The sequence below is a fragment of the Phascolarctos cinereus genome, unplaced genomic scaffold, assembly GCF_003287225.1.
Source record: "Phascolarctos cinereus isolate Bilbo 61053 unplaced genomic scaffold, phaCin_HiC Scaffold_1;HRSCAF=81, whole genome shotgun sequence".
NCBI lineage: Eukaryota > Metazoa > Chordata > Mammalia > Diprotodontia > Phascolarctidae > Phascolarctos > Phascolarctos cinereus.
The window spans coordinates 55,216,383-55,232,086 of NW_027555514.1; the positions used below are offsets into that span (position 1 = coordinate 55,216,383).

At 35.3% G+C, this 15,704-nt stretch overlaps 1 protein-coding gene across 2 annotated transcripts in view; it reads left to right on the plus strand.

The window, feature by feature from the left end:
• The window catches only part of STAM (signal transducing adaptor molecule), a 56,097-nt gene that overhangs the window by 31,776 nt on the left and 8,617 nt on the right, over positions 1–15,704 (plus strand). For both annotated transcript variants that reach the window (XM_078151926.1, XM_020966878.2), the window contains exons 5-9: positions 27–173; positions 5,999–6,089; positions 9,909–10,101; positions 11,228–11,322; positions 13,829–13,917. In XM_078151926.1, coding sequence (XP_078008052.1) covers positions 27–173; positions 5,999–6,089; positions 9,909–10,101; positions 11,228–11,322; positions 13,829–13,917 — 615 coding nt within the window. The remainder of the gene's footprint in view (positions 1–26; positions 174–5,998; positions 6,090–9,908; positions 10,102–11,227; positions 11,323–13,828; positions 13,918–15,704) is intronic.

The following is a 15,704-nucleotide window of genomic DNA, read 5'->3' on the forward strand; positions in this document are numbered from 1 at the left end:
TCATTAAAATGTCTTCTCTTTTTTAGGGTCATCCAAAAGTTTGTGAAAAGTTAAAAGCTCTTATGGTGGAATGGACAGATGAATTCAAGAATGATCCACAGCTTAGTCTAATATCTGCCATGATAAAAAATCTTAAGGAGCAAGGAGTTACGTTTCCAGCTATCGGCTCACAGGTATATTAAAAAGCATTGTTTTTGTGTTCTGCTTTTTGATTACAACAAGTAACATTTATTTGTGAGCTTAATTTTAATTATGTAGTTAAAACAAAAATAAAATTTCTAGTAATGTTAACAATTTAACATGTGAAAGTGAGTTGAAAGGTAATTTGCATTAAAATATCAACCTACTCTTGCCCTCTTCAAAAAAAGTGTTATTGAAGACATCTGTTCAGGGCTGAATAAATTTCAAAATCTGAAAAATCTTAGTTTTATTATTGTAATTTCTATATATTAACACATGCAGCGTTTAAAATCATGATATGTAGTTTTAATTGAAATAATAGACCAGGTATGGGCTTCTAAGGCCCTCATTGCTGTATAACAATGGTTTCCATTTAGTGGTTCACAAGTTCTTGGAGTTCCCTGTAGTGGTTTGAGCTAAAAGTTCTTTAATGGTGCCATCAGCAGTAAATAGGCAATCCTCAACATTCACATGTTTAACTTTCGCAACTCCAGTCATTCTTGTGATTTTTATTAGCAACTTCATTTTTCACTTTGACATTGGCAATCATGCACATTTGCAGCCATGTGCAGTAGAGAGAAAAATGAGAAGTGGTATGTGTGCAAGTTTGAGAAGGGGTTGGTATCCCTCTGTGTGCTTCTTTGGTCTTCTTGTTCATGCTACAGTTGTAAAGAGCTCCCTGTGCATTCAGTGTTAGAGGGAGTGTCAGAGGTGACATTGAGACCACTTTACCCATCTCAGCATCTTCCAACAGCAGCAGCTAAAATCCTAGCAACCTCTCACTTGGTTTTCAAAGTAGGGAAGTTTGCAGTAGAATAGTATTGTCTGAAAAAATATATATATGTATATATATATTGTTTTGTTTGTTTGTTTGTTTGTAACTGAGATGTTAGCACAAAAGGCCACGGAATTCTAAGGAATTACTAGTGAAAAAATATTTTGCATGTTGCCAGTTTTATTTTGTGTACTGCCTTTTATGGGTTATTTCATGGTTATAGTGTTAGAAAATGCATATTATCAGAATTAATGTTTTGTTATAAAGAATGTATGCAGAAAAATGTATTTTCAACAATCTCTAGCAAAAGATTGATGGTTGCAGGGACCTAACCCCATATTTCCCATAGGTTCAACATATCAACATTCACATTTTTAACTTTCACTCTGTTTTCTAGGTACTAAACCCCATGAAAGTTGAGGATTGACTGTAACTATACACTTTTTGTTGTAGTGGAAAGAGATTTGTGGGACAAAAAAACTTGCAAATCACTGATATAAATCAAAAAAAGGGGGGAAAAAATCTTTTATTCATCTCTTCAGTTTCTCCCACCATGGCTGTTCTAGGCTTTCTAGAACTCTTATTAGATGCCTGTCTCTCCCATTTATTGTGCTTGAGGCCATCAGATGTGAGCTCATTTGTTCTTTGATCTCTGTAAAAACTCTATTGTCATTGATCCTCTCCTCTTTCCCTTTAATTAAATTATTTTTCCCTGAACTTAAACACATAAACCTGATCATTTCCTTATACATAGCAGAGTACAAAAAGAAGATTGTATATGAGTCTCCATTTCATATTTTTTAGAGTATTTAAGTTCCAAACATTACTTGCAAGATTTTCCTTCTTGCCTGTGCTTTCTTCTGAACTTCTGTTCTCGTTTGTCTGTATTTTCCTTTATTTTTCAGTGTCACTATTTCTAATATTCCCTTCTCTCTCCCTTCACCTTCCCCCCATTAAAAAAAACACCCTTGTAACAAAAAGAAAGAAAAAATTGTTAAATTCATGCACACATTGACTTGTCCAAAAGGGTATGTCTTTTTCTGCACCTTGAGTCTCTAATCTCTCTCAGGAGGTGGGTCGTTGCTTAATTCAGGTGTTCTGGAGATTTGGTTGGTCATTATTGTAATTAGGTTTTGAGTTGTGTTTTCTTTACAGTGTTATTGTTATTGTATAAATTTCTGTTCTGATTCTGTTCATTTCACTGTGCATCATCAATTCATACTTCCTAAGATTCTCTAAAATCATCTACTTCATCATTTCTTACTGGGCAATAATATTCTATTATATTAATATTTCATTATTTGTTCAACCATTACTCAGTTGGTGGACATTTCCTTAGATTCCAATTCTACTACCCTTTGGCCTTTTTGATTTATTAATACTGAATCATATATTTTACCATTCTTCCCTTCATTCACTAGAGCACTGAAATCTCTGGTATTGGCATACTTTGACTTAAGTTGGAGAATCTTGTTAAGTTCTTTATTCTTTGTAAAAGAGATGATGCACGAACTGTAGTTACTGTGATAGTGGTTCCTTTTTCTAGTACAAACACTGAAGTGAGATGATCAAATATCACACGAAATGGTATTTCTGATTACCCAATGAAAAATCCATTTGGAAATCATCCTTATGAAAATCATTATTTAAGATAAACTTAAGGGTTTTGTGTAATCTAAATGTGTTAGAAATAAAAATTAAGTAAAATGGAAAGTCAAGAGCTAGAGTATTGGTGGGGGGTAGAGGCTAAACAGCTGAAAGTAAGATTTTTATGCATTCCTATGGTAGTAGCAAGTAAATTACAAAGCTGAGCCTAAAGGTAAAACGACTTGGAAACAATGAATTAGCATTGATTCAGTATGCATAAAGTGTTCCAGCTAGAAGGCTTGTGTTTCTTTGTTACATTTAGCAAAAGATGCATTAAGGAAACTGTAGCTGTGACTGTGTTAGGGAAACTAATTTGATGGGGTTCATAGTGAAGGCAGATAGGAAAGTGGAGAGGAGTATTTTGATATATGCATCATAAATAAAGGACAAGGTAGAGTAGAATTCCCACTTGGTACTCATCCCTGGTTCTGAAAGGGCAAGAATGTGAGAAATAATGATAAATAATTCTGAGAATCTCACGTTAGTAATACAAAGAATTTAGGGACTGGGATTTAGTTTTGTAATAGGAGATGGCTATATGTAGATATAATCACTTTTCTAACTTTTAGGGTATAGTTCTGAATTGCTTTCCATATTTGGCTGGATCAATTAAGAAATCCATCAACACTGAGTAACATCAGCGTGTTTTCCTGTAGCCTCTCCAACATTTGACGTTTTTCAGTCTGAGGGTTGCGAAAGGGAAACTTGCTTGGAGTTATTTGAATGCATTTCTCTAATTATTAGTGATTTCAAGTATTTTTTTATATGGCTTCTGATAGGTTGGTTTTCTTCTTTAGGAAACTGCCGGTTCAAATTGTTTGACCATTTATCAATTGAGAAATAACTCTTATTCTTCTAACTTTGAATCAAGTACTTATATATAGGACATTAAACCATTATCAGAAAAACTTTCTGTGAAGATTTTTTTTTCTCCAGTTATGTTTCTCTTTTAATTTTGGCTGCATTGGTTTTGTTCTTGCAAAGTCCTTTCAACTTTATGTAATCAAAGCCATCCATTTTAGCTTCTCTGATCTCTTCTATCTCTTGATTGGTCATGACCTCTTCCGCTATCCAAAAGTCTTAAAGGTAATTTTTTTCTCATTCCTCTTCTATATGATGTTATCCTTTATGTCTAAGCCTTGTAGCCATTTGAATCTTATATACACTATGTAAGATGTTGGCCTATACCTTGTTTATATAAGCCATACTTTTAAAAGTTAGTGTGTGTTAAAATGGATATATTGCTGGATTTGGGGGCCAGAAAGACCTGGGTTCAGATCCCTTTTGACATTTAACAGCTTTGTGACCATGTGATACTAAGTAAGTTATTTAGCTTCTTTGAGCATCAGACAGCTTTCTAGGAAGATGTGTCACTGGAGGGAATTCCCATACTTAGTATATCACAAGCCCTCACCTATTGACATACAGGTTATTTTTATTAAGCAGTTAAGTCTTAGGGTAGGGTAGTAACAAGGGCCAAATGCTGGGCATTTTAATCAGCATCACTGGCAGTTTTCACAAGGTGATCTTTGTTCTTCTAGCCAGTGGAGCAATCCTTTGTAACTTTGGTGTGCACTTGGAACCTGATTCCCCAAGTTAGTAGTAATTAGTTAGCCAGCTGCTTCCTGCTTCACATAAACTGACAAAATCTAAGAAATCCTAAATTCTGTAAAGTTTAGCAACTTGCATCTCCATTTGTAATGAAAATTTTAAAATTTTCCAAGTAAATTTAATAGCAAATTTATAATTATTTTCTGAAGAAATTATGTTAAATTTAATATGCAAAATAATTTGATGTGCAAAATGTTATATGTAGTGTTTTAAAAGATTTTTATGATGAACTTGATAAGCATCAATATAAACATTTTTGCATGCAAAGAACATGTGAGTTTCATTGTGTACAACTTATTTTTAAAAAGTATACCTGATATTTAACACAGAAGTACCAGAACTATCTTACTTGTCTTTGTCCACTTTTGAATGTCTTTCTGTGTGATTTTCACATTTCATTGATAATTTGCTCTGCACTCCCCTCCCCTGCTACCTCTTCCCTTTGCTTCCCTCTACTACCCTCAGCTCTCTTTCCCTTTTTCTGTGTTCTCTCTTCCCTTTCCTTTCCTCTTTTATTTTTGCATCACTGTTATTCCCTTCCCACCCCCAATAAAAGTCCTTCCTTATAGTGAAAAAGTATGGTAAAACAAAACAAATTAACATACCAGCCATGTCTCTTGCTTTTACTACCTGTCTTCCCATATATGGCAAACATAATTCACCATCAGTCTTCTGGAGTCCAGATTGGTTATTACATTTATTGGAGTTCTTGTCTTTCAAAATTATTTTATTTTAGAGCATTGTAGTCATTTTATAAATGGTTCTTCTGGTTCGACTCTCTTTACTCTGCATTAATTCTTATAAGTTTTTCCAGATTTTTCTGAATCCATTCCTTTCATAATTTTTTCCTTATTTTTAAAAGTTTATTTATTATTAGTTTTCAACATTGACTTTTATAAGATTTTGAGTTCTAAAATTTCCCCTTTCCCCCTCCGCAAGACTGCATGCCATCTAATATAGGCTATATGTGTACAATCAAATTAAACATTTCCGCCTTAGTCATGTTGTGATGACTAATGTGATGCTGTGATGACAAAGAAGAATCAGAACAAAAAGGAAAAACCATGAGAAATAAAAAACAAAAAAACCCAGAGAAAATAGCATGCTTCGATCTATATTCAGACTCCATAGTTCTTTCTGTGGATGTGAGTAGCATTTTCCATCTCCTTTTATCATTTTAAAAAATTGTACAATAATATTCCATTGTACTCCTATACCAAAATTTATTCAACCATTCCTTAGTTGATGGGTATTCACTTGTTACGACAAAAAGTACACGTTGATTTATTTGTATGCATATGGGTCTTTTCCTTCTTTCTTTGATCTCTTTAGGTCAAAGAGTTGTTTGGTTTTTTTGGTCAAAGAGTTCTATATAGAATATTTTTTGATGCATCTGGTATATCAGAATGACTTGCGATCTGTAATGGGCCCAAAAAAATTCTGTCGGGTGTAAAATTTCCATCAGCTTTGTGAAAACTAGGCTACAAGCTCTTTTCCATATGAGATGAACATAAACCAGTTTTAGGTGGCGCTTTTGGCTCAAATCTTCCTCATTCACGGAGTGTTAGAGAGGCTTCTTCCAGTCTGGAGAGTTATTTCTAGTCTGTTGGCCCCGATCTTGATCTCCATTTCCTTGCAATGTGGATGTCAATCATCCTGGGTTTGCCTTTTTGGGAGTATTCTGTTAAGGGTAAGTATGAAAATCCTGGCAGCCATTAGGTACTTAAGTATATAAAAAAAATTTTAGACCAGTTGTGAAGTATTGTGTTTATTTCTTTGGGTTAGGCTGCGGAACAAGCCAAAGCAAGCCCAGCTCTTGTCGCCAAGGATCCTGGTACTGTGGCTACCAAAAAGGAAGAAGAAGACCTAGCAAAAGGTGAGTGCACTGAGCGACTGCTGACGGAGAGAGAATGTCATTGTTTCAGAGCAAGACTTACCATATCCATGTGACTCTTCAGGGTCAGTGATTACAGTTTAATTTTAAAATCATTGAGCTTTTTGTGGAATTAGTGAACACACTTATCTTTTCAAAAAATAAACACCACTGCCCCACGGATTGCTGGTCATAGAGATACAGTGTGATCGCATTATAAGCACATCTAACTTTGATGACTTCAACTACACGTGCCGTGCAGAGAGCAGAAAGAGGAGAAACAGAGGCAGACATCAATTTAAAAACATGGACTATTCTTAACCTTTCCCACCCTTTCCACTGGATGAGAATATGCCCTGGAGTGAGTTCACATATGATAAGGAAATCTACTTTTCTCTCAGTCTGCCTTAGTTCTCACATGCCCTGGAAGTATGAAGATCTCACTTAAATGAGTGGAATTCTTGACTCTCTCATTCATCTTATCCACAGGCAGTCTGTTTATTATGCCTAAACTGATAGAGCTTATGAGTGTGACAGCTTTAGTTGACTTTCCTAGCGTTCTTGGGCATCTAGAACACCCCTGCCATGTTCCCTGTAATTCCTTTTATCTGTCTCGTGGCAAAGCTGGAGGAAGAAACAGTCATGTGCAATACCTTCTACTGTGATTAAGCTGGAGTGTGAAGCACTTTCAAGACTATTTTTCCCCTGATTTTCAGTCTACCTACTTTTTTTCCTTCTGCCTGAATAGAAACCCTGGTTCCTACCTCCTTTATAATCAGTAGCTTAACTGGATGTCACAAAAAATAAATAAATTATTTGTTTATTTATTGTTTTTGGCTAGGCAGTGGGGTTAAGTGACTTGCCTAGGGTCACACAGCTAGTAAGTATCAAGTGTCTGAGGCTGAATTTAAACTCAGGTCCTCCTGACTCCAGGCCAGTTCTCTATCCACTGTGCCACCAAAAAAGAAATTTGCATGCATTCCTTTCCATGGTAACAATCCCAAATCTATCTTCTTTTGACTATTAGCTGCTTTCTCTTAAAGAAACCCTTTACTGGTACATCTGTTTAGAAATATACTGTCTTTAATGTGAAAATATGTTTAATAGGAATGTATATGTAGAGCCTATATCAGACTGTATGCCATCTTGGGGAGGGAGGTGGGGATGGAGGAGAAGAAAATTTAAAACTCAAAAGCATGTGGAAGTGATTGTTGAAAACTAAAAATAAATTAATTAATTAGAAAAAAAAAAGAAATATACTGTCTTATCATAGATGATTTAAAGGATTTTTAAGGGCGATGGTGACCATACTAGTTTTTCCTGTATAGGCTGACTTTAAGTTGTTCTTTTTGATATCCTAAGATTTGTGTAGAAATATAAGATAACATTTGTTTTAGTATAACATGCAAATAAGAACTTTGGTTAACTGTGATAAGAGAACAGCTTACTGCATTGGACATCAGGGAGAACTGGGGCCAAGTCATGCCTTTGGTACTTTGCGCAAGTTACTTTCACCTTCAATGAGAAAATATATAGGTATTTTAGAAATCAAGTTGTAGAAAATACATTTCTACAATTTGATTGCCTTTCTGCATTGAAGTTTAAAGCATTGGATTGATTTCAAGAATTAGGGGAAATATTTACCACATCAGCAAAGACCCAAACTTTACCTTTTCTTTTTCTATTTAAACTTTTGTCTGTGACAAATTTGTAAGCCACAGGTGGACTTCAAAGGCTTCAAGGGTTTCAGTGAGAGAGCAGCTCCTACCCCAGAAAGGTGTGTGGGCAGCAAAAATTCTTTCCAGACTACACCTTCTCCTTTCACCAGGTTGCTCTGCATCTTAGAGGCCAGAAGTACAACTAAGAAGGCCTCTCTAGACCACCACACTCTTGCTACTCATGATTCCATGGACCAGGAATGTATGGTCTTGAGTCATATACTTCCTCTGTCTCTGCTTTTGACAATCTTATAAGGATTATCATAAAATCAAAACCGTAATATTTCCTCTTTCACTTGGGCACAGCCCCAAGCCAGAAGTGGGAAAGGAAAGAATTCCTTGTCCTCCTTCTGGACAGCCCAGACAGAGAAGTTTCATTCTCTCTCCATCTTTATTTCCATACTTCATGCTATTTATGGGTTTCCTCCATTTTAGTGCCACTGTACACAGTTGAGGAATAGGTGAATAGCGTAGAAGTGATGGTTGATCAGCTTTCATAAAAAAATTCAGTAATTACAAAAGGCTTGAACTCAAACTCATGTAAGGACTTAACTGCAACTGTAGACACAGAGGAAGAGAAAAGGGGACAGCCTTTCTCGGCTCTCAGAGCTGAGGTCACCCCACCTGGTCTTGGTCCTTCTCTACCCTTGCTAACTATCTTGTGAAGGCAACCCAGAAACAAAGCAGCATAGTATAGATTGATAGAGTGCTGGACTTCATCCCATTAAATGGATTCCAGTTCACATCCCACTTTAGATACTTAGGTGATAATCAGCAGACCCTTAACCTCTCAGGCTCAGTTTAGTCTCTCTAAGGTGGAGATCAAAATAATTTTACTGTTATAATGAAAGTATTTTCTAGTCTTTTGTGTAGTCAAAATTACCCTTGCAGGTTCCTTAAATTGACTGGCTTTGAATTCCTTCTCAGCCAGAAAGTAGTTCATCTCCATGAAAAGGTTATAGTTCATTGCAGAAGCTAAGCACTTTTTCTTGCAAAGTTTATAGTTTGTGTCTTCCTGACAAAAATTTGTTATCTTTTTTGTCTTCACTCTTGCCTTCATCACTGTTGAATTAGCCAGAAATACCATTACCTTATTATCCTAGTGGAACTAACTTAAAGGTAAAATTCCTCTTCTACCACCCAGTGGTCACACTGCAGAGGATGAAGAGCTGAGTAAGCAGTTAAACTGTGAGAAAGATTTACTTTCCAATTCTGATTTTTAAATCAATCAGCCTTGGGCCTTTTTGTCCCTTCCCCAGGTATCTCATTACTCCAGGTGCATAGTTGAATTTAGCACAATGTGCATATGAATGTGAATGTTATAGCAAGGATATGAGTCCTGTCCCTTAACACTACTTATCTAGGTGTAGTACTGTTTGTTACAAACTTAAAATACTTTAAATTGCATCCATTTTCTTTCATCATCACTTTAGTTTTATAGATAGTATTAAAAACTTAAAAGAACTTATTCTTGCAAATAGAGTCTTCTTTTACAAAATGTTATCAAGCGACTACAATTTTAGATTTCTGTATCTTGTATTTGTTGAGTAATCCTTCATTATTTGGTCTAGAAAAAATACAAGAAAGAGAGAGTGTTAGGAGAATATTTTTAAATTAAACAATGAGGTCAAAAAGGTTTGATATGAGAGTTTGATTTTTGATTATGCAAGGTAACTTAATTTATATACTTTTTTAAACATTAAAAGTTGTATGTCTTTTGTGGATGGTGGTGATTTCTTAATTATGTAAGTTAAGTGAAATGATGTAACATTGTAAAAACTGATCATGAGGTAATTTAAGCATTGTAGTTGGCTAAGCTTTTTGCTTTTCTGAAAGGGAATAGCCTCTTATTTCAAAATTTCAAAATTCTTTATTTTGCATTGAATAGTAGTCCTTATTCTCTTGCTTATTACCTTGGGCAAGTCAGATAACCCCTCTATGTCTTAGTTTATTCCTCTTTGAAAGGAGGAGGCTGGAACTTAGTGATTTACAAGAGTCCTTCAAGCTCTAGATCCCATGTTAACTGTCAAATTCAAATGACCTAGTATGCTTGGGAGTGGAGAATATATAAGCCAAATATTTTAAAAATTTAACTGTTTTTCAGCCATTGAGTTGTCATTGAAAGAACAAAGGCAACAGCCAACCACACTTTCCAATTTGTATCCAAGCACATCAAGCCTCTTAACTAACCACCAACATGAGGGTAGGAAAGTTCGTGCTATCTATGATTTTGAAGCTGCGGAAGATAATGAACTAACATTTAAAGCTGGAGAAATCATTACAGTTCTTGATGACAGGTAACTATCATTTAAGTTTATATATATATATACGAAAGAGTGTTTTGGACTTAAAAGTATTGTATCTTTATATTGAGAGGCAGAATGGTATGTTAGAATGAGAATAGACATCGGAGTCAAGAAGACGTGGCTTCAAGTTCTGTCTCTGATACATTGGCTGTGTTTCTCTGGGCACTTAATTCACTTAATTTCTCAGTGTCCCTTGGCAGTTATCTAACTCTATAAATTCATCTCCCTCAACCCTCCACACCCCGCTTTCTTCCTTTACTCCTTTCCCCATGCTGGAGCCACTCAGAATCATCCACTGATGTAGTGTACTTGAATGTTCACGTGGCTTGGGGGAGATGGAAGTCACCAATTTATTCATAAAATGGAGGACCCCTAGGCACAGCTGCCTTTCTTCTGCCATTTAAGGTCCTTCAGACCTTACCACCTGCCCTGCCTCTATGATCTGCAGAATTCCTCTCTTCCTGCGCTGTCATCTAAATACTATTGTAACCCAAGGACCAGTCTTACACCCTTAAAATTTAACTGGATTTTCTAAACACCCTGCAACCCAATTTCCTTTTATCTGTTGTCTGCCCTAATTAGAATGTGATCTCCTTGAGAACAGGGACTGCATAGCCTTTTCTATTTTTATCGCTAGTGCTTGGCACATAATAACTGCTTTTCATTTGTGTTCATTTTCATTCATTTGTTCATTCACACATTTATGTCTTATCCAGTGAAATCATGGTTCTGGACACATACACACTTATATGTACATTTTGTATGTGTGTATACACACACATTATGCATAATCTAATTGAATGTAATTGTCAAACACTACACTTAACAATTTTCATTATTAACTAAATTATTTAGCAGCAACAGTTTTATCTTAATAACATCTCACACATAGCCTTGTTCCGCAGTTGGATTTGCTACTACTGATGGTACATGTTGATCTTTAATGAAAGACTTTTCTATGTTGTGTATATTTTTTTGTTACACTTTTATTTTCTATTTCCTTCTATCTGTAATTTCTTTATTTCAAACACATTTATTTCACATAGAACCGACAACATTCTGCCACAATGTTTAATGTTTTAATATGTGCTGAAAAGGATGTTTCCATTAATTTTAGTGATCCCAACTGGTGGAAAGGTGAAACTCATCAGGGCATAGGGTTGTTTCCTTCTAATTTTGTGACAGCTGACCTCAGTGCTGAACCAGAAATGAGTGAGTATTATGCAAACTTTGTATTAAGAATGCTGTTATACATAGGATAATCTTGTACCTAGTGAGGAACTCATCACCAATTTCTTTAAATATTAGAACTTTTCTCTTTCAAAAAAATTCTAAATACCTACTAAACCAATCAGAAGTAGCTATATCATGTTTGAATTTACAGGGATAGAGACTTCTGCTGGGTCAGCTATTACCACATAAAGCCTGAACCATCTTTTCTTTTAGGCAGACATCTAGTGCATTGCTGTCCCAATTTTATATTTATTAATATTCCGTAAATGTCTGCTAATGCCTTTTTCAGGCCCTACTTCCTTTAAAATTTCTGTTTATTAGCCAGACATGTTAATAGTATTGGGGCCACACAATCATTACAAACAAATCCAAGGTAGAGAAACCACATACTTTTTCAGTTTCCAGGTTAGTTAATTTTTTTTTTTCCCATGGGATGGAGCACATTGGACCACGTTCTGGCTTTTTATCGTTGCTTTTCTTCTTAAAATTATTGATAAATTTTATTTTTACCTCACTGTCTTATATGAATATATTCTTCCTCCCCAAACCATAGTTATATTCCTTGTAACAAAACATAACAAAATAAGGAGTTTAGCAAAACTAACTTAACACATCGAGTTTGACAGCATATGCAATGTTCAGACACCCATAACTTCCACTTTTGCTAGGAAGGGAGGGGACTGCATTTTCTCACCTTTTTGGTGCTAAGTTTAGTTATTATAATTATAGAACATTCATTGGATTTTTTTCTTTCCAGTTACATTGTTCATGCAAAGTGCTTGTGCTAGGCTGGATGTCACATGTTATTCTGTGGTCAGGAACTCCAGAAAGTGTTTCTCGCTTTCCATGTGCTTAACAACCTACTGCAGAGAGCAGCATATTCTGGACATCCTTGTTTTCCTGGTGGCCCATTTTAGTGCAAGGACATTCCTGTGGGCTGCCCGAAATACAGCTTATGTTTTAAAATGAGCCAGCTGAAACATGTACTGGAGTAGAGGATTTTGCTTTATAATCAGCTTAGGTGGGGGGGGAGGAAACAGGCATTTATTAAACACCTATTATATGCCTAGAACTGCACTGTTTTCCCTGTTTTACAAATAAGAAAACTAAAAAAAGAAGATACATGACTGCATGCAGAAAAAAAAAACCTGGCAAAAATTCTCTTAATAATTTCCTTTTGGATGCTGGCACTTTTGTAATATGAATAAAAATTCAGTTCATCAAGGCTTTATTGATTCCTTACTTGGTGTAAGGCATTGGGAATCTAGGGAGCAGCTTTCTTTCTTCAAGGAGCTTACCTTCTAGGGGACAGCAATAACACATGTGTGCACTCACACACATATATGTATATATATTTATGTACATATGTGTGTATAGGTATGTGTGCATGCATATGTACATGTATGAGACAGAGAGAGACAGGCAGACAGACAGACGGAAAGACACAGACAGATAGAGAAAAGGTAAAAACAAAAATGGTTTCACTGAGGAGGTAGGGATTGATCCGATCCTTGAGACCAGTTATCACAGTAGTCCAAGTAAGATATATGTTCCTGACAACTGCATTTTCAGTACTTTACACACCAATAAGTACCCATAGATGTATCATTTACCAGTGAATGTAATGGTTGTTTTAGACAGGATATTAGGATGGTAGGAGAGAGGAAGGTGAGCTTCCTACTTCTAGGAAGTGCCAAATGGCTTTTAAGCAATTTAACCAAGTTACTTTTTCATTGCAAAATGTGGTTTGTCTGAAAAATATAGGCAGATAGATTAGGACACTATTACCAAGCCTACCAAAAACACTCATTAGATGGGGTTTTCATGTACTCTCCATCCATTTTGGTTGTTAGGTAGGGGTTTTGTTTGGTTCTTTTTCTTCCTGATAGGTTTCAAGCATTTACTTAGTACCCTATAGTATGTGAGAGCATTAAAAAAATTTTGATTCATTAAATAGCAGTTTTGTCAATTTAATTGCTATATTTCCATGTATGTATTTCCATGAAATGATGAGCATTTAAAAGGTCATTATGATTTGATATTGCTTTTTCCCTCATTAATTTTGATCTTAGTATATTATAAATCCTTTAGTTTCATGATTTTAAAAAAATATATATAACATGGAAAAACAGACACAAAATAAAATGAAAAACTTTGAGAGTCATCACTTTTATTATGTGTTTATCATTTTGCCTTACTGCTTGATACAAATTTGGAAGTAAGGGAACCATCTATGCGTTTTCAAGGACTATAAGGAAAATTGCAGATACTTCTAGGTTAAATGCTTTTGAAAATGGAATTTTAAGATTATTAGTAAGAAAAAGTGAACTGTTGTAATTCATCAGATTATACTCTAAAGAATTAGAGCCTCTCCTCAATCCAGCTGCCTTTTGGGGTGGAATTTCAATTTGAACAGTTAGTACTTTGAGTATGACTGAAAATATTTAGTAATTCATACATTTTAAACAATATTTATACATTACAGTTAAAACAGAGAAGAAGACGGTACAATTCAGTGATGATGTTCAGGTGGAAACAATAGAGCCTGAGCCTGAACCAGTATATATTGATGAAGTAAGTATACTATCATCTTCATAACTGTTTTCATTTTAAAATGGAATTGTTCAATAAGGTGATTATGTATAACTAAAACTTGTCTTAAAAGTGACATCTGTTTGCTGAATATAATTGAAAAAAATTTATATTTCTGCTATAGGAACTTAACATCTACCAGTAGATTATTATGAAAATTAGAGCAAGATATTAATAAAAATGGAAAACTTATGCTGAGAGAATATTTTGTTAGAAAATACACACACACACACACACACACACTAAATTTTGTCCTTCAAATTATAAAATACGCTTTTATTTTTGGCTAGGCAATGGGGTTAAGTGACTTGCCCAGGGTCACACAGCTAGTAAGTGTCAAGTGTCTGAGGCCAGATTTGAACTCAGGTCCTCCTGACTGCAGGGCCGGCTGCTCCCCCTAGCTGCCCCCTGAAATATGCTTTTCTTGAGAATAATGTAGTTTGTCTACCATTCTACACACACACACACACACACACACACACATACACACACACACACACACTCTCACACACACACACACACACACACACACACTATGTGTTGGTTTATACCCAAAAACAATGTATACTTTGCAGTGCCATTTGAAAGCATGTCTGCTGTAATGGGAATGCATATTTTAATTCTCTAGAATTAAAAGCTTAATTTTATGTGCTTCAGGCATTCTTGGAATGCATTTTTGTAATTTCTTGTCATAAATAAAAACAAGATTAGCACTGCAATAGAGTTTATCATTTAACACTTTCCCCCTTGATTTGTCCTTCTTAAGTCCTCCCTAACCTTCATACAACCTTTTAATTTCAAGGTCCGTGCAGTCTGCACCCTGGGTTTAGGGAATCAGTTCAGAGACTTAGGGATTTTGTGGACTAGTCTCGGAATACTATGGGAATAGTGATTTCTGGCATTATTTATTTACAAAATGACTTACATACATTGTCATATTTGAGTGTCATGACACTCCCAACGAATGCCAGTGTGATGTAGGTATGACAAATATTATCCCTGTCTTACAAATGACAAAATTGGGGTTTAGAGAAGTTAAACAATTTGTCCCTGATCACATAACTACTAAGTGTCAAAAGAAGGATTCATATATAGTTTTCTGCTCACTCTTAATTCCAACACACTTTCCACTATATCACACTGCCCCCAGAGGACCAACCTAGGGTGATGTCTCTACCAAAATCAGAAAAATTGTGCTATCAGTAAAAGCCCAAGCACATTGTATTAAAATGCAGGCCGATCAGGTCAGTGATCCATTCATCCTAACCGAATGGTACTCTAACAGCATATCAATGGAAATTCTTTGATAGAGAATTGTGCATTCATGCAGTGTGTCATGCAGGTACCAGACTGTTTGTTGAACTCTAATGCTAGGAGAATATGCTCTAACATAGAACTTCACTTTTTAAACTCATTTGAAAAGTAAAATTGTAAAATGGGTAATGATTCTTTATTCTTTGTGTTGTTCTGGTGGTAATAACAGAGATTATTTAATATACCTTGATTCTTTTGAGTTTCAAAACTTTGACTGTCAGACACAAGAGCTACCAAAATTAAAATTTGAGATCACTGAAATTTAAGGATACATATTCATTATCCCTAAGAGCTATGTTTTGGTCCTGCCCCTAACTAGCTGTGTATCTTTGGGCATGTCACTTAATTTCTTTGGGCTGATTTCCTCTTTGACAGAAGGAAGGGGTTGGTCTAGATAATCTCTAAGATCTCTTCAGTTGTAAGATTCTGTGGTCCTATTAAAAGATTATTTTATT